Source organism: Entelurus aequoreus, linkage group LG06 (assembly GCF_033978785.1).
Source record: "Entelurus aequoreus isolate RoL-2023_Sb linkage group LG06, RoL_Eaeq_v1.1, whole genome shotgun sequence".
NCBI lineage: Eukaryota > Metazoa > Chordata > Actinopteri > Syngnathiformes > Syngnathidae > Entelurus > Entelurus aequoreus.
The window spans coordinates 47,670,814-47,689,147 of record NC_084736.1 but is presented as its reverse complement, the minus strand read 5'-3'; the positions used below and the strand labels follow the sequence as shown (position 1 = coordinate 47,689,147).

The following is an 18,334-nucleotide window of genomic DNA, read 5'->3' as shown; positions in this document are numbered from 1 at the left end:
TTTGGATTCTTGTCCTTGAAATGTTTACCTAAGTATTGCCACCATTTTGCATCGCTTGCGTGTTTATAGCTTCACTTTTATTGTTTCTTTTGAAGCCAAAATATCTCTGTATTGCACATCAGGCACCCTCTTGTTTACCCAAAATAATAGCCGTTTTTTTTGCGCTATTTTTTTGCCATTCCTTCTCGCCACACTGTTTCTGCTTGTATGTGCTCTGTGTGCGCATGTTGACACAATCAACATGCTCTGCAACATCACCGCGAAACAGCAGCATGCGGATGGAATTTTTTTTAGTATTTTTCAAAGGCAGTATAGCTTTTTAAAGATGTTAGTACATTTATACCATACAACCCTATATAACACACAAATATATCCTAGTTGACTAAGACCAATTCAGTAATATTGATAATCGCAGTATCGCCATATTTAAATAATACTGTTACGTTGAGCGATGTATTGCATATCGTATTGCAGCCATTTATTAACTAGACTAGACAATGGAGATGAAGCAAAGGGTTGGGAAACAGCAATACCAAGTGCAGTAAGAATTATTTTAAGGACCTATAATTGTTTAAAACTAAGCAGGCATTTTTCCTGCATTAAAATATTCCTACAAAATCATTGGTCAATTTGTTATCTTAAGACCTTGTGTCAGTCAGTATGAGAGAAACATTGTGTGAAGAATTTAGCGTAAAATGTGTACTGACCACCAGCCCTGGTAGACCTGAATGCGTTTTGTCACAATGGTTCCATCTCTAAACGCCGCCATATTGCATGCCACTATTCTATGCGTGTGTGTGTGTGTGTGTGTGGGGGTGTGTGTGTGTTTGTGCGTGTGTGTGTGCATGTGACCTTTACAGGATTAGCGAGTGTTGCCCTTTCACAAGTGACATGAAAAGATAGAAGGTGAACTAGGAGAATGAGGAAGACAAACTAAAGTTGTATCCATTGTAGTCTTTAGCTGTTTGCCTCCTTTAATGTTGTGACATTTTATTCGTAGCTAAGTCACTGCAGAGAACAGGCTCTGTTGTGTAGTCTGCACTAATAAGGACAATGAGTCTATTTCAACAAGTACAATCAGGCATAGTAGATTTACTGACTGCACGCATTCTGTTGATGCGAGGCAAAAAAAAAAAAAACAACAAACCCTGGGAGAGAGGCCTGTGGCTATGCTATTCGGAATTCTTCTTTCCACTGTCATTCTGCAGGAGAGGCAACGAGGAGGATGAGGAGGCTTATCCAGCAAGTCACATGAATCCACCCGAGGACCATGGGGAAGAATCCATAGGGAGGACTATAAAGCCAGAAACTAGGGACAATGTCCCCTAGAAAAACATACTGAAAAAGCGATTGTTTTTTAACCACCAATTGACATCAGTGGCATACAGCATGCAAGTTGGCCTCAGTTGCTGACATGACATAAAGAAACATCATGTCATACATCATATAACATCCAATGATATGAAAGAGGAAGAACGAACAACACACAAACCCAAACTACCCTAATCTGGTTCATCCTGACAGGTTTATCACTTGCAATTATTAATGGGTAATACAGTGGAATGTTTAAGGCCAGGCACAGTCCGTTCCCAGACACTACAATTCTATTTTCTTATTCTGTTCAAATTGTTCGTACAAATATGTACTGGCGTTACACAAAAAAACACAACAAAGCCAAAACAGTTAAAGTGAATCCTTTAGATGCTTACTGAAGTTTCATGACATAACACTATGTCTTGTGTGATGTCACATATGATGACTCATGATTTGTGCCACTTCAGAAGCATATTTTGCCATTCAACTTTGGAATAATTTTAAAATTTAGAGATTTAACTTTATATAAAGTGTGGAGGGGTTCAAGTACCTCGAAGTCTTGTTCATGAGTGAGGGAAGAGTGGATTGTAAGATCGACAGGCGGATTGGTGCGGCGTCTTCAGTAATGCGGACGCTGTATCAATCCGTTGTGATGAAGAATGAGCTGAGCTGGAAGGCAAAGCTCTGAATTTACCGTCGATCTACGTACCCATCCTCACCTATGGTCATGAGCTTTGGGTTATGACCGAAAGGACAAGATCACGGTTACAAGAATGCCGAAATGAGTTTCCTCCGCCGGGTGGCGGGGCTCTCTCTTAGAGATAGGGTGAGAAGCTCTGCCATCCGGGGGAAGAACAAAGTAAAGCCGCTGCTCCTCCACATCGAGAGGAGCCAGAGGAGGTGGTTCGGGCATCTGGGCATCTAGGGAGGCGTTTAAGGCACGTCCGACTGGCAGGAGGCCACGGGGAAGACCCAGGACACGTTGGAAGACTATGCCTCGGGATCCCGCGGGAGGAGCTGGACGAAGTGGCTGGGGAGAGGAAAGTCTGGGCTTCCCTGCTTAGGCTGCTGCCCCCGCGACCCGACCTTGGATAAGCGGAATAAAATGGATAAATGGACTTTATATAAAAAGGGGACTCAAGTTGCCCTCAAAAGTAATTATAGGTCCACTTTCCGCATTCTTAAAACTCACTTTCGCTCTCACTTCCACTTGTCATCCCATATGTGGTAGGGCCCCACTTTGTGGGTGAGCCTCTGTTGGTCTTATCATTGACTTGGCAGTAGAGCAGAAAGTGGTTTTGTGGGCTCGGCAGGACCAAAACAAAAAGCAGCAGCATCAGAAGCAACAACAACAACAAACATAGAAACCACTGAATAATCCTAATACTCGTAAGGCTGCCAAATGAACATAGCGCCAGCAACCCTTCAGGCCTCTAAAGGACTAATGAGGAGCCCAATCATGCACTAATCAAGGCTGCAAACCCTTTCAGGAGCTGGTGCCAGCATGCTGTGGAGACGTTAAGGGGGTGTCATTAAAAACGGCTAAAATTATAAAGGCAAATCTTACATCCAGATTTAGCCGCTGCGAAGAGAATGCAAGTGACACTGGCATTTGAAGAGAGTGTGTGACACTATTCCCGTCGTACAGTGCTCACGTCTGTACCATAACACGGCTCCATGAAGCGGAAAACCGGCTTCACGTGTGTGTCAGACCACTTCAGCGAGCGTTACATAACATGGGAATTGTTTGTGTCAGTAGAATTCCCTTCAATCCACTCAACTGTGCAAATCACTGTCCACATGATGAGGTTGGTTACTGGGAGCATTGTTGACATTTAACATTTCAAGCAGTACAATTGTAAAGTCAACAATGTATTATTTTGCCCAACATTTCTTTTGGCACCACCAGATACAAACAATTGAGCACATGAAAACAGTAAATCAGCGCTATTTACGGTAGGGATGGGTACCATTCACATTTGAACAGATAAGGTTACAATACTGATTCCCAGTACCAATACTTAATGAAGTGTGTTAATAAATGTTACATTTTTTAACAATAAAATAATTTTTTTGAATGTAACATTTACAAATGAGCTGTTTATGATAACCAGGCTGTTCAGTTTTTATAATCACATTTCTGAGTCTCATTTGCAAGTATTATATAATACACTTTGCATGCAGTGCAATCCCAAAATGTTAGATGGCGTTAGACGTGTAGACTACAGTTTGTTGTTACCTAGCTAAAAAGTAGCCTTTGCCATGCCTCTGTATGTGCCAGGCTAGTCTTTTGTTGCGCCCCACAAAGTGTTTGTAAGTATTACACACCAGCTGTTTGATTGTCATGTGCATCTTTATTGTAGTTTTCATTGCCCCAATTTGGAGGTTTTGAAATCTGCCTGTCAAACTGCTAATGGTAATCAGTAGCATGTATATAGTAAAGACAATGTAAATTAGCATCATGCTAGTGCCTTTTGGGAAAAAATGGAGCCTTACTTTACATCTATCCATTTTCTACCGCTTGTCCCTTGTGGGGTCGCGGGGGTGCTGGAGCCTATCTCAGCTGCATTCGGGCGGTAGGCAGGGTACCCCCTGGACAGTCGAGATTTTTCTATCAGGCATATTTGTTTTCTTTGCATTATAAATTTCAACATTACCTTGATGCAGTTTGGCGGAGTCTTATCTGAAGGCTGCTTGAGTGATGGCGCAAGTATTTGAGCCAGTGTTTAATCCGTAACCAGATGTGACGCCACGAGCAACAGAGGTTTCGAAAAATGGCACCACTGGATTTTACGTGAATCGATACCCGGTTGTACGGATGGAATTTGGTCTGTGCCTATATAAAAGGTATGGAATTCGGTACCCATCCCTAGTACATAGACCATTCCGCAAAATAGCGAAAAATGCTTGGAATTGGGGCCCCTTAAAAATGTCTATTCTTGAAACTACAATAAAGCCTGGATAGCGCTGCTGAATCAAGGCGCCAATGTATTCTCGGCTGGCTAGCTCTTCCCCCTCCAAACCCTACTCTGACCGTCAAGAGTCACGATTCTCGCCTTAAACATTGTTGTAATTTCAGTAACAAATTACGATAATATGTCAACTTCTCTTCAACTTGCTGCAAGTTTTGAAGCCAAATCGCAAGAAAGTTGACTGTCAAAGCTAGTGCATGATTATGTAGCCGTGTAGGGCGCCGCCATCTCGCAGTGAGGTCACGTCGTTACATTTTACATGTATACTGTAATATGCTGTACACCAGGGGTCTCAAAATTGTGTCTTAGCAGGCAATTTGCGGCCAATATTTTTTAGCCCTCTACTTCATAGTAATCTTCAACGTTTTCCAGGCCAAGGACCCCCAAACTGAGGGAGAGAAGAAGCGGGGACACCCTACAAATATCGTACAAAATTATGATTGAATTTTACATTAAACCGTTCCTAAAGCTACCGTGTTGTTGTGCAATACTAGAGATATTCAAATAACATTATTGGGCTGCTAATAGCTAGCTAGTAACTAGCAACTGGTGAGCCAATCGCCAGCGGACAATTTGTGCGCCAATCACAAGCTGACAACTAGACTGCTAATCATTAGACAGCAAATAGAGCGCTAATTGCTAGCCGACAACTAGCGCACCGGTTGCTAGCTGGCAATTACCGTGTGGATTGCTAGCTGGCAACTAGCACGCTAATCGCTAACTGACAACTAGCGTGCTTATCGCTAACTGACAACTAGCGCGCTAATCGCCATACTTGCCAACCCTCCCGATTTTCCCGGGTGACTCCCGAATTTCAGTGCCCCTCCCGAAAATCTCCCGGGGCAACTATTTTCCCGAATTTCTCCTGATTTCCACCCGGACAACAATATTGGGGGTGTGCCTTAAGGCACTGCCTTTAGCGTCCTCTCTCACCTGAAACCTTCACCCCTTAACAGGCGCATGCTGTCCAGGCGTCCGCTTTTCCTCGCTTTTCCTCCGTATAAACAGCGTGCCGGTCCAGTCACATAATAATGTAGCGTTGGACGGGTTTAACAATGGTCTTTACTCAAGAAATGCTGACACGTTGTATGATCTTTTAACTTGCTTAATGATAACGTTAATTTCAAGCACACACACATACACACAATTGAATGCAACGCATACTTGTTCAACAGCCATACATGTCACACTGACGGTGGCTGTATAAACAACTTAAACACTGTTACTAATACGCGCCACACTGTGAACCCACACCAAACAAGAATGACAAACACATTTCGGAAGAACATCCGCAAGCAGAAGCGGGAATGCCGAGCGGGGCTAACAACAAAGGGAAAAGCTAATCCTCAAAGAAGCGTGGAGTGTCCGGGTAAGAAGTCATGTAAACTAGAACTAGCCGGCGCCAGGCTGGATAATCCCTGCACACATAGCAATTCTCTTAGAATAAAACACAACTCACATAATGTTTTTTCTTTTGTGACCATGTCAGAGGCAGACATACATTGTACTGAGGTGGCTAACTATGATGCGTTCAGTTTATCGCAGCATCAAGCAAACAATCTGAAAATTCCCGTCGTATCAATTCCTAGATATGGTCGAAACTATTTAAAGTGCACTACGCATAATAAACGCAACATTATTAATATTGCTACTTCGGATAATTTCAACAAACAATCCTCAAAACAGCCCACTACCTATAATATGGGCTTTTTAAACATAAGATCATTATCTTCCAAAACGTTATTAGTTAATGAGGTCATTAGAGATAACAAACTTGACGTCGTTGGTCTCGCCGAGACCTGGCTCAAACCAGACGATTTTTTTGCGCTAAATGAGGCATCTCCTCCTAACTATACGAATGCACATGTTGCCCATCCTCTTAAAAGGGGAGGGGGTGTCGCACTAATATACAATGAAAACTATAATTTTACACCTAACCTAAATAATAAATATAACTCGTTTGAGGTGCTCACTATGAGGTTTGTCACACCGCTACCTCTTGAGCTGGCTGTTATCTACCGCCCCCCTGGGCCCTATTCGGACTTCATCAGCGAATTCTCAGAGTTTGTTGCTGATCTAGTGACGCACGCCAACAATATAATCATAATGGGGGACTTTAATATCCATATGAATACCCCATCGGACCCTCCATGCATGGCGCTCCAGACTATAATTGATAGCTGTGGTCTTACACAAATAATAAATGAACCCACGCATCGCAACGGTAATACGATAGATCTAGTGCTTGTCAGGGGTGTCACCACCTCTAAAGTTACGATACTCCCGTACACTAAAGTAATGTCCGATCATTACCTTATAAAATTCAAAGTTCTGACCCATTGTCAACAAACTAATAATAATAATAATAACTACTATAGCAGCCGCAACATTAATGCTGCCACAACGACGACTCTTGCTGACCTACTGCCTTCGGTAATGGCACCATTCCCAAATTATGTGGGCTCTATTGATAACCTCACTAACAACTTTAACGACGCCCTGCGCGACACCATTGATAGTGTAGCACCGCTAAAGCTAAAAAGGGCCCCTAAAAGGCGTACCCCATAGTTTACAGAAGAAACTAAAGCCCAGAAATTATCATGTAGAAAGCTGGAACGCAAATGGCGTGCGACTAAACTTGAGGTTTTCCATCAAGCATGGAGTGATAGTTTAATAACTTATAAACACATGCTTACCTAAGCTAAAGCTAAATATTACTCAAATCTCATCCACCTCAACAAAAATGATCCTAAATTTTTGTTTAGTACAGTAGCATCGCTAACCCAACAAGGGACTCATCCCAGTAGCTCCACCCACTCAGCAGATGACTTTATGAATTTCTTTAATAAGAAAATTGAAGTCATTAGAAAAGAGATTAAAGACAATGCATCTCAGCTACAACTGGGTTCTATTAACACAGATACGACTGTATATACGACGGACACTGCCCTCCAAAATAGTTTCTCTCTCTTTGATGGAATAACATTGGAGGAATTGTTAAAATGTGTAAATGGGACAAAACAAACAACATGTTTACTTGACCCAATTCCTGGGAAACTTATCAAGGAGCTTTTTGTATTATTAGGTCCATCAGTGTTAAATATTATAAACTTATCACTTTCCTCTGGCACTGTTCCCCTAGCATTCAAAAAAGCGGTTATTCATCCTCTACTCAAAAGACCTAACCTCGATCCTGATCTCTTGGTAAACTACCGGCCGGTGTCCCACCTTCCGTTTATCTCGAAAATCCTCGAAACAATTGTCGCACAGCAGCTAAATGAACACTTGGCGTCTAACAATCTCTGTGAACCTTTTCAATCCGGTTTCAGGGCAAATCACTCTACGGAGACAGCCCTCGCAAAAATGACTAATGATCTATTGCTAACGATGGATTCTGATGCGTCATCTATGTTGCTGCTTCTTGATCTTAGCGCCGCTTTCGATACTGTTGATCATAATATTTTATTACAGCGTATCAAAACGCGTATTGGGATGTCAGACTTAGCCTTGTCTTGGTTTAACTCTTATCTTACTGACAGGATGCAGTGTGTCTCCCATAACAATGTGACCTCGGACTATGTTAAAATAACGTGCGGAGTTCCCCAGGGTTCGGTTCTTGGCCCTGCACTCTTTAGTATTTACATGCTGCCGCTAGGTGACATCATACGCAAATACGGTGTTAGCTTTCACTGTTATGCTGATGACACTCAACTCTACATGCCCCTAAAGCTGACCAACACGCCGGATTTTAGTCAGCTGGAGGCGTGTCTTAATGAAATTAAACAATGGATGTCCGCTAACTTTTTGCAACTCAACGCTAAGAAAACGGAAATGCTGATTATCGGTCCTGCTCAACACCGACATCTATTTAATAATACCACAAGAAAGTTTGATCATATTACGCCTATACTGGCTCACTTGCACTGGCTTCCTGTGCACCTAAGATGCGACTTTAAGGTTTTACTACTTACGTATAAAATACTACACGGTCAAGGTCCTGCCTATCTTGCCGATTGTATTGTACCATATGTCCCGGCAAGAAATCTGCGTTCAAAGAACTCCGGCTTATTAGTGATTCCCAGAGCCCAAAAAAAGTCTGCGGGCTATAGAGCGTTTTCTATTCGGGCTCCAATACTATGGAATGCCCTCCCGGTAAAAGTTAGAGATGCTACCTCAGTAGAAGCATTTAAGTCTCATCTTAAAACTCATTTGTATACTCTAGCCTTTAAATAGACTCCCTTTTTAGACCAGTTGATCTGCCGTTTCTTTTCTTTTCTTTTCTACTCTGCTCCCAACCCGGGGTGGACCGCTAGCCTGTGCATCGGATGGGGACATCTCTACGCTGCTGACCCGTCTCCGCTCGGGATGGTTCCTGCTGGCCCCACTATGGACTGGACTTTCGCTGATGTGTTGGACTTTCACAATATTATGTCAGGCCCACTTGACATCCATTGCTTTCGGTCTCCCCTAGAGGGGGGGGGGGGGGGGGGGGGGGGGGGCGGGGGAGGGTGGTTACCCACATATGCGGTCCTCTCCAAAGTTTCTCATAGTCATTCACATTGACGTCCCACTGGGGTGAGTTTTCCTTGCCCGTATGTGGGCTCTGTACCGAGGATGTCGTTGTGGCTTGTACAGCCCTTTGAGACACTTGTGATTTAGGGCTATATAAATAAACATTGATTGATTGATTGATTGATAAACACAACAGAACAAATACCCAGAAATCCTTGCAGCACTAACTCTTCCGGGACGCTACAATAACATCTACGGCTATTGGAGCTCAGTGCACAACTGCACACACAACAAGAAGGAGACGAAGCAGAAGAACAAAGAAGAGACATGGCGACGACGAGTAAGAAGAAGAAATACGCTTGCAAGTTCCAAAATGATTGGAAAAAATAATTTAATTTCATCCAGGACAGCTCGAAGGGGAAGGGGTATGCTGCCTGCACCTCAAATCCGCCCCCCACCACCCCACCCCCACCCCAACGCCGCCCCCGCATCCATTCCCCCCCAACAGCCCCCCAACTCCCGAATACGGAGGTCTCAAGGTTGGCAAGTATGCTAATCGCTGACTATCTTAAATGCTAACATGAATATAATCATCTAATAAATCATATATTTGTTCATGGTGCTATTTAATGACATTCAACTGCATGACAGTGTGTTGGCAGAATGTTCATGTGTATTTGAAGTCATTTGTGAAAAATTTGTGGGGAACACTTTAAAAAAATATCATCCAAAAATTTCACGAACTCCTTGCAGTACCTGAGCGGACCCCTGTTCAAGACCTCTGGTTTAATGTGCACCCCGGGCAGCTAATAAGATAGGATAGGATATACTCTATTTATTTATCCCACAATAGGGAAATTCGGTGGTTGTGTTGCAGATTTTACACACTATAGCAAAAGTAAAATGTGACTTTACATTTTTAATGCCTGTTGCTGGTATTCTTTTATTTAATTTTAAGGCTTTACCAAGCCCTGCGGGCTATCTTAGGCAGGTGGCCGCTGCTGACAAGAGTGAATGAACACAATAAAAAGGAGATAAGAGAGAACAGACTGTGTTGTTCTTGCGAATGAGAAGTGCATGGACGTATGCAAACTAAGCCTCAAGAGACTGATTGCTTACTACTTTTTAGCCTGGTTTAACCTGTCTCATCTTCTTCATATTCATTATGAGGGACTGTGGCATATAGTAATTGTTTGCATTTTTAATAATATTTCATTGGATCACCAAGCAATTACAATGTCTGCTTTTCTTCTTTCTTCATTGTTACTGCGAAACAAATGTTTGCATTATTTCAGTCTTGACACTTTGCGAGAAGCAGTACTCGATTAACCAGTTCGAGGGGAAACATACCAGGTAAACCCAGAGGGCCCGCAACCAGCATGAGAGCACACCCATCACTTATTAACACATAACAACCTGCTGTCAATACCCCCAGCACACCACCGTCAGCGTGCACTCCACAGGTTTTATTACAGCAAAATACATCATGGATAAGAAGAATACTGGTCCCGATAATGACGGCAATTGTTACACGTGGGAATCTTTGGGCAACTCACGATTCCGATTCTTGGGGTGATGATTCAATTCAGAATCGATTCTCAAATTTTACACCGTTCTCGTAATATATTATATAACACAGCTTTACAATACTTAAGATATTTTTTTTTAACAAAAATAAAAGGAATAGTATCAATTATATATATATATATATATATATATATATATATATATATATATATATATATATATATATATATATATATATATATATATAAATAGTCTCTCTCTGATTTTTTAAACAGCCATACTAATCACTGTAAATATAGTTTTGTTATAACAAATAGTAATATAATATGTACAGTACAGGCCAAAAGTTTGGACACATCTTCTCATTTAATGCGTTTTCTTTATTTTCATGACTATTTTCATTTTAGATTGTCACTGAAGGCATCAAAACTATGAATGAACACAGGTGGAGTTATGTACTTAACAAAAAAAAGTGAAATAACTCTAAACATGTTTTATATTCTAGTTTTTTCAAAATAGCCACCCTTTGCTCTGATTACTGCTTTGCACACTCTTGGCATTCTCTCGATGAGCTTCAAGCACACCTGTGAAGTGAAAACCATTTCAGGTGACTACCTCTTGAAGCTCATCAAGAGAATGCCAAGAGTGTGCAAAGCAGTAATCAGAGCAAAGGGTTGTTATTTTGAAGAAACTAGAATATAAAACATTATTTTCAGTTATTTCACCTTTTTTGTTAAATACATAACTCCACATGTGTTCATTCATAGTTTTGATGCCTTCAGTGACAATCTACAATGTAAATAGTCATGAAAATAAAATAAAAACACATTGAATGAGAAGGTGTGTCCAAACTTTTGGCCTGTACTGTCTATGTATTGTTTTTACTTTCTTTTATTACAAAAAAGTTTGTCTGAGTTATGAAACTCCAAGGCTAAAAATTAGTCCCACTCTGGCTGTGGTGTATCTGTAAAAGAGTGTGATTAACCGCGGTTAGATATTTTTTAATCGTTTGACACTTGACAGACCTAATTATTATATACCGGTAATAAAAAATTAAAAAAAGGTAGGCCAAGAGGCAATGAGGTAGTTCTATAAACAGAAAAACTACAGTACTAGTATTTTGTCTGATATTGCAGCATGTCTTCCTGTAGAAATTTTTCTCAGACCAACAATTGAAAGAATTGATCAATTGAGTTAAATTGATTAAAGTCTGTCTTAATATTGTGTCTTTTAGCAACCCGGTCAAAATGGACAGCACCATTAAGCTGCAACCAGCAGGTGCTGTTGATTCAGTTCAGTTTCAACGTACCTGTGATCTAAAGAAGCAATGGTAAAAAACAGAACACATAGGAAAATGAGCTAGATCAAGGGTGCCCACCCTTTTTCTGCAGGCGAGCTACATTTCAACTGACCAAGTCCAGGGGATCCACCTCATTCATATATAGAATTTATATTTATTTATTTATCCATCCATCCATCCATCCATTTTTTCTACCGCTTGTCCCTTTGAAAGAGACATTTTCGTTAACAAGTTAAAGGTGTTTAATGATAATACAAGCATGTTTAACACATATAGATTCCTTTCTTTCATGAAGACAAGAATAAAAGTTGGTGTATTACCTGATTTTGATGACTTACATTGATTGGAATCAGACAGTAGTGATGATAACGTCCACATTTTCAAATGGAGGAGAAAAAAAGTCCTCCTTTCTGTCCAACACCACATGAAAGTGGTTGGTTTTTGGCATCTTATTTGTCCAGCTTCCATACTCCTTTTTATACACTTTACAAGAGCTTGCTCTTGCTTGTGCACGCTAGCTTTCTGAGACTCTTATTTTGTAAGCACAGCTCATTATGAAGCTTGGCTTTTATTGTGAAGACAGGGACTGTGCAGTCGGTCTTTAGAGTTTTGACAGCATGTACGGCGCGAGAGTCTGTTGAAATAAAAAGTGTTTCTCACCTTCCTGTCGGTCATTTTTTCTTAATAATGATCTCACAGCAGCCAGCGTCATCTCACAAGATCCTCGGGTGCCGTGAATGTCAAACAAGTGACGAAAGGGATGTCTTGGTGAAGATTGATGATCGCTTATTTTTAGGTCTATTTTTTTAATACCTGGCTGGCGATCGACTGACACACCCTCCGCCATCGACTGGTAGCTCGCAATCAACGTAATGGGCACCCCTGTGCTAGATCGATTTGATCAATTATGGGTGAAATTGTACAGCACGTGTGATGGTTGTAGCCAAGGGGGATGCGATCAACAATCAATCACACACAACACAATTATCAGGAATTGTGATAATGACACCATTACAAATTGCTTTGTACGCATTTGAACGCTTCTTCCCTTAAAAAAGCCAACAGTGTTTTTTACCAACTTACACTTAATTTGTTTGTTTTGGTTAACATTTTTATACCAGCGCTAACCCTACTCTGAGGGACTTGTTGCCGTAACAGTGCAGCAACCAGAAACCTCAAGTGAACTTGCATAGAAATGAACAAGACCATGACTTAGTGCCAAAAACACTAAAGGACACGAGTGCAAGAGAAGGCCTGACAAATGGTCCGCTTTTCATTATCGCACAGCGGTGAGGTATTTTTATCAGAACATGTTAAGTGTAAGCAAAACCCGCCCAGGGGGCCACACCCTGCATGAAGACACGAGGCACATCAGGTCCTAACAGCATTACCTAGCATGAACGTAAGCCCTGGGAACTAGCACTGACTTATGTAACCGTCTTAAATGAGCCTCATATGCTTGTTATTATGCTGCAATCACCACTGGATCCCATGGAGCACTGTACACACACGCACACACACACACCGCACTTTGACCAACTATCACAAGACTTGCACTCAAATCCCTTCAGCTCCTCATAGTCAGGTCGCCTCTTCAGGAAAAACTAAATATGTACAGTATGCTGCATTAAACACACATGGGTGGGGAGAAAATACATGGCTTAAATAACAGTTTCATTTGATATTGTTGGAAGACTGCCATGATCGCCCACTTCACTGGTCTTTAATAATAGAATAATGGTGGACCAGTCAGGACACCTTTTAGGTCAGACCTGGGCAAATTAAGGCCCGGGGGCCGCATGCGGCCCGTTAGGTTTTTCAATCTGGCCCGCCGGACATTCCCAAATAATTTTTTTATATCTTTAAGATCGAAACTGTCGCTGCCATCATGATGTGCAGTGATGTTTTCAAATGACCGTAAGTCTTGAACTATACAAAGTATGTCAATGGTTGGAATCTGCGCTTTTGCATGACATACTAATTACTATGATAATCTAATTAGTTACTATGATCATCTAATTAGTTACTACGGTAATCTAAGTCACAGCAGCTCAGACAAGGCACTAAACAGTGTGGGTGGGGGGTGTTTCCACAGAGTGTTTCCAGAGCGAGCCTGAAAATGCGGGTGTCGGAGACAGATTTTTACAACAAAGTTCTAAAGCTTCATAATATATCAGATTGTAGGTGGGGTTTTTTTACCCTTCGCGTTCACATTTTGTGGTGTTTGTTGCATTTTTGTTGCGTTTCGCTTGATTGAAATGTCGATCGAGAGGGGGTGTGACGTTCATATGTGTCAATATTCAGTGTTTTATTGTTCATAGCTAATATTGTAAATCCCACAGTCTTTATTTTCATGTACATTCTGGGTGTCTCATTCAGTAAAAAAATTTAAAATTAAAAGTTTTTTCAGGCGGTTTATCATAACGTTTTTAGCTTTCAATCAGACATTATTGTGAGGTTTTAGTGTTCCTAAAAATAGATATACCGGCCTCGAGACACATTTTTTTCTCTAAATTTGGCCCCCCGAGTCAACATTTTTTTGCCCAGGCCTGTTTTAGGTTGTGTTCACAACAGCCTGGGTGCTAACATTGTGTGTAGTGTTTGCACAAGTTAACTTCGCCATATGCATTAACGATCAACGTTTAAAAACGTCTTACCATATAACATTTTAAATGCGTCCCAGAGGTATTATATTCAGACGGATTAAAAGTGATTTTAGTAAGCCTTACTGCAAACATAACATTTTGAGTGTCTGTACCTTTAATGCTAATGAGCTGTTTTTTTCCCCTTCTCTGACAAGAAGTGCCATTGTCTTGACTCATACACTTTAACTGTACTTGTCCAATTTAAAAAATGCCAAGTCAAGCATAACAATGTAACACTAAGGAGTGGGGGAGGACACATGAGCATACCAATGTGAGATACCGCTACTACAGGCTAGCCTGAAGAAAAAGAAAATGATAAAGCCCCCACACCTACAGCCGAACTTTGGATAGTTAGCCGAGCTCCGGGCTTTAAAAGGGAACCGCACTTTTTTTGGAATTTTGCCTTTTTGTTGTTTTTTTGGTTTTTTTTGCATTCTAACGTATCTAACGGCTCGTTCTTATTGGCTAGCAATGCAGCTAATAGGAGCAATAAATTCTACCTCTAAATCACTTTAAAAATGAATAAAAAAACCGTCAACAATACTATATTTACTAGGGGTGGGGGAAAAAATCGATTCGAATTCGAATCGCGATTCTGATGTTGTGCGATTCAGAATCGATTCTCATTTTTAAAAAATCAATTTTTTATTTTTTTTTAATTAATTTTTTTTAATTTTTTTTATTAATCAATCCAACAAAACAATACACAGAAATACCATAACAATGCAATCCCTCATTGACATTATCATTAGACATTAAAAAAAAAAAGAACAATAGTGTCAGAGTGGCTTACACTTGCATCGCATCTCATAAACTTGACAACACACTGTGTCCAATATTTTCACAAAGATAAAATAAGTCATATTTTTGGTTCATTTAATAGTTAAAACAAATGTACATCATTGCAAACAGTTGATAAAATATTGTCCTTTACAATTATTAAAGCTTTTTACAAAAATCTACTACTCTGCTTGCATGTCAGCAGACTGGGGTAAATCCTGCTGAAATCCTATGTATTGAATGAATAGAGAATCCTTTTGAATTTGACAAAAATCTTACCCACACGATTATCAAATGTAATAGGAAAATTAATTAATACTGACCAAACTGGCTTCATGGAAGGTCGACAATCTTCAGACAATACAAGGAAATTGTTTAATGTTATTTACTATGCTAGAAGTCTCCCTTATCCCACAGCAGTATGTAGTGTTGATGCGGAGAAGGCATTCCACCGCATAAACTGGTCATTTATGTTTTGCACATTACGTAAATTTGGATTTGGAGAATCGTTTGGGCAGCACGGTGGGAGAGGGGTTAGTGCGTCTGCCTCACAATACGAAGGTCCTGAGTAGTCTTGGGTTCAATCCCAGGCTCGGGATCTTTCTGTGTGGAGTTTGCATGTTCTCCCCGTGACTGCGTGGGTTCCCTCCGGGTACTCCGGCTTCCTCCCACCTCCAAAGACATGCACCTGGGGATAGGTTGATTGGCAACACTAAATTGGCCCTAGTGTGTGAATGTGAGTGTGAATGTTGTCTGTCTCTCTGTGTTGGCCCTGCGATGAGGTGGCGACTTGTCCAGGGTGTACCCTGCCTTCCGCCCGATTGTAGCTGAGATAGGCTCCAGCGCCCCCCGCGACCCCAAAGGGACTAAGCGGTAGAAAATGGATGGATGGATGGATTTGGAGATAATTTTATACAATGGATTAAGATGCTTTATACAAGGCCCATGGCATCAGTCAAAACCAATAATCATATTTCAGAACCTTTTTCGTTAAAAAGAGGAGTAAAACAGGGATGTCCTGCATCTGGATTATTATTTAATTTGGTTATTGAACCCTTAGCTGCAAAAATAAGAAGTGAAAATAATATTCATGGTATATATATTGGCTCTCAGTATAATAAGCTGTCGATGTATTGTGACGACATAATTTTTTTACCTGTCACATGTTAACTCCTGTCTTCTTTATATCAATAATGTCATCACTGAATATGGCTGTTTATCAGGGTATAAAGTTAATTGGGACAAATGTGACATATTACCACTTAATAAACACTGCAAGAAATTACAAGTTCAGAACTCCAAAATTAAATTGTATTGCATTATTATGGTATTGTTGTGTATTGTTTAAAAAAAAAAAAAAAAAAAAAATCGTTTTTGAATCGAGAATCGTTTTGAATTGAAAAAAATCGATTTTGAATCGAATCGTGACCCCTAGAATCGATTTTGAATCGAATTGTGGGACACCCAAAGATTCCCAGCCCTAATATTTACGTTCCGTAACCTGTATAATAACTTAGACTTAGACTAAGACTTCCTTTTTATTGTCATTCAAATTTGAACTTTACAGTACAGATAAGAACGACATTTCATTTCATTAGCTCATGGTAGTGCAGGATAAAAAAGCAATAAGGTGCATATATAAATAAATAAATAGGTTACTGTACAGATAAATATATTGCACTTTTTCACATGCGTCCACGTTTATGGATGTATGTTGTATTGTCTTTTTTATTCCAGCGAGTTAATCCATTTTGGGGGGAGTTGAGGGGATTTTTATGATGCGTTCAAGAGTCTTACGGCCTGAGGGGAGAAGCTGTTACAGAACCTGGAGGTTCTGCTTCAGAGGCTGCGGAACCTCTTTCTAGAGTCCAGCAGTGAAAACAGTCCTTGGTGGGGGTGGGAGGAGTCTTTGCAGATTTTCTGAGCCCTTGCCAGGCAGCGGCTTTTTGCAATTTCCTGGATAGGAGGAAGAGAAGTCCTGATGATCTTTTCCGCCGTCCTCACCACTCTCTGGAGAGACTTCCAGTCTGAGTTACTGCAGGCTCCAGTCCAGACAGAGATGCTGTTGGTCAGCAGGCTCTCTATAGTATGTGGTGAGAATGGGGGGAGGGAGCTGTGCTCTTTTCATACGAGGCAAAAAGTGCATGCGCTGCTGAGCTCTTTTTACAAGAGCTCCGTTGTGTAGGGACCAGGTTATATTGTCAGTTATCTGCACCCCCAGGAACTTGGTGCTGCTTACCATCTCCACCGCTGTGCCGTTGATGAAGAGTGGAGTGTGGCTGGACTGGTGCTTCCTGAAGTCAACGATGATCTCCTTGGTCTTGTCGACATTCAGGACCAGGTTGTTGGTTCAGCACCAATCAACCAGATGTTTCACCTCTTCCCTGTAGTCCATGTCCTTGTTGTCACGGATGAGGCCCACTACTGTCGTGTCATCCGCATACTTCACAATGTGGTTAGTAGTGGACCTGGCGCAGCAGGCATGGTTCATCAACGTGAACAGCAGCGGACTCAGAGCCGGTGCTCAGGGAGATGGCACTGGAGGTGTTGTTCCCCACTCTCACAGATTGGGGTCTGTCTGTGAGGAAGTCAAGCAGCCAGTTGCATAGGGGGGTACTGAATCCAAGGGGGGCCAGTTTGCCCACCAAGTGCTGCGGGATGATGGTGTTGAATGCTGAGCTGAAGTCCAGAAACAACATCCGCACGTGTGTGTCCTTTCCTTCCAGATGTTCTAAGCTCAGGTGGAGTGCAGAGGAGATGGCGTCCTCAGTGGAGCGGTTAGGGCGATAAGCAAACTGGTATGGGTCGAATGTGGGGGGAAGTCTGGAGACAATAAATTCCTTTACCAGCCTCTCGAAGCACTTCATTATGATGGGGGTGAGTGCAACGGGGCGATAATCATTGAGGGTGGAGATTGTGGGTTTTTTAGGCACTGGAATGATTGTGGCCGTCTTAAAACATGATGGTACCACAGCCTGGGTCAGCGAGATGTTGAAGATGTCTGTGAGAACCCCAGCCAGCTGGTCTGCACGTCCCTTAAGCACCTTGCCTGGAATGTCATCAGGTCCCAGGGCTTTCCGGGGGTTCACTCTCCTCAGGGTTTTTCGGACAACTGTTATGTCCAGGTTGAGCGGCTGCTCATCAGGGCGAGGGATGGATTTTCACGCCAGAGTAGTGTTAAGTGCCTCAAACCTCGCAAAGTAGCTGTTAGGGTCATTTAGGAAGCTGATACTGTTGTCACAGGGACAGGGGGCAGCTTTATAGTCCGTGATGACCTGTATGCC

The 18,334-nt window shown here is 41.6% G+C and overlaps 1 protein-coding gene across 6 annotated transcripts in view; it reads right to left on the bottom strand.

Moving 5' to 3' along the window:
• pip5k1bb (phosphatidylinositol-4-phosphate 5-kinase, type I, beta b) overlaps positions 1 to 18,334 on the bottom strand; it is a 93,264-nt gene that overhangs the window by 63,864 nt on the left and 11,066 nt on the right. For 3 of the 6 annotated variants that reach the window (XR_009826561.1, XM_062050885.1, XM_062050886.1), the window contains exon 1: positions 1,148 to 1,370. The exons of 2 other annotated variants lie outside the window; for them this stretch is intronic. Coding sequence is in view for 2 of the 4 variants with exons in the window: in XM_062050885.1 (XP_061906869.1) it covers positions 1,148 to 1,201 (54 nt within the window). In the remaining 2 variants the exon portion in view is untranslated. Of the gene's footprint in view, positions 1 to 1,147; positions 1,371 to 18,334 lie in introns of those variants that run through there. One more of the 6 variants, XM_062050890.1, reaches the window with a different exon arrangement.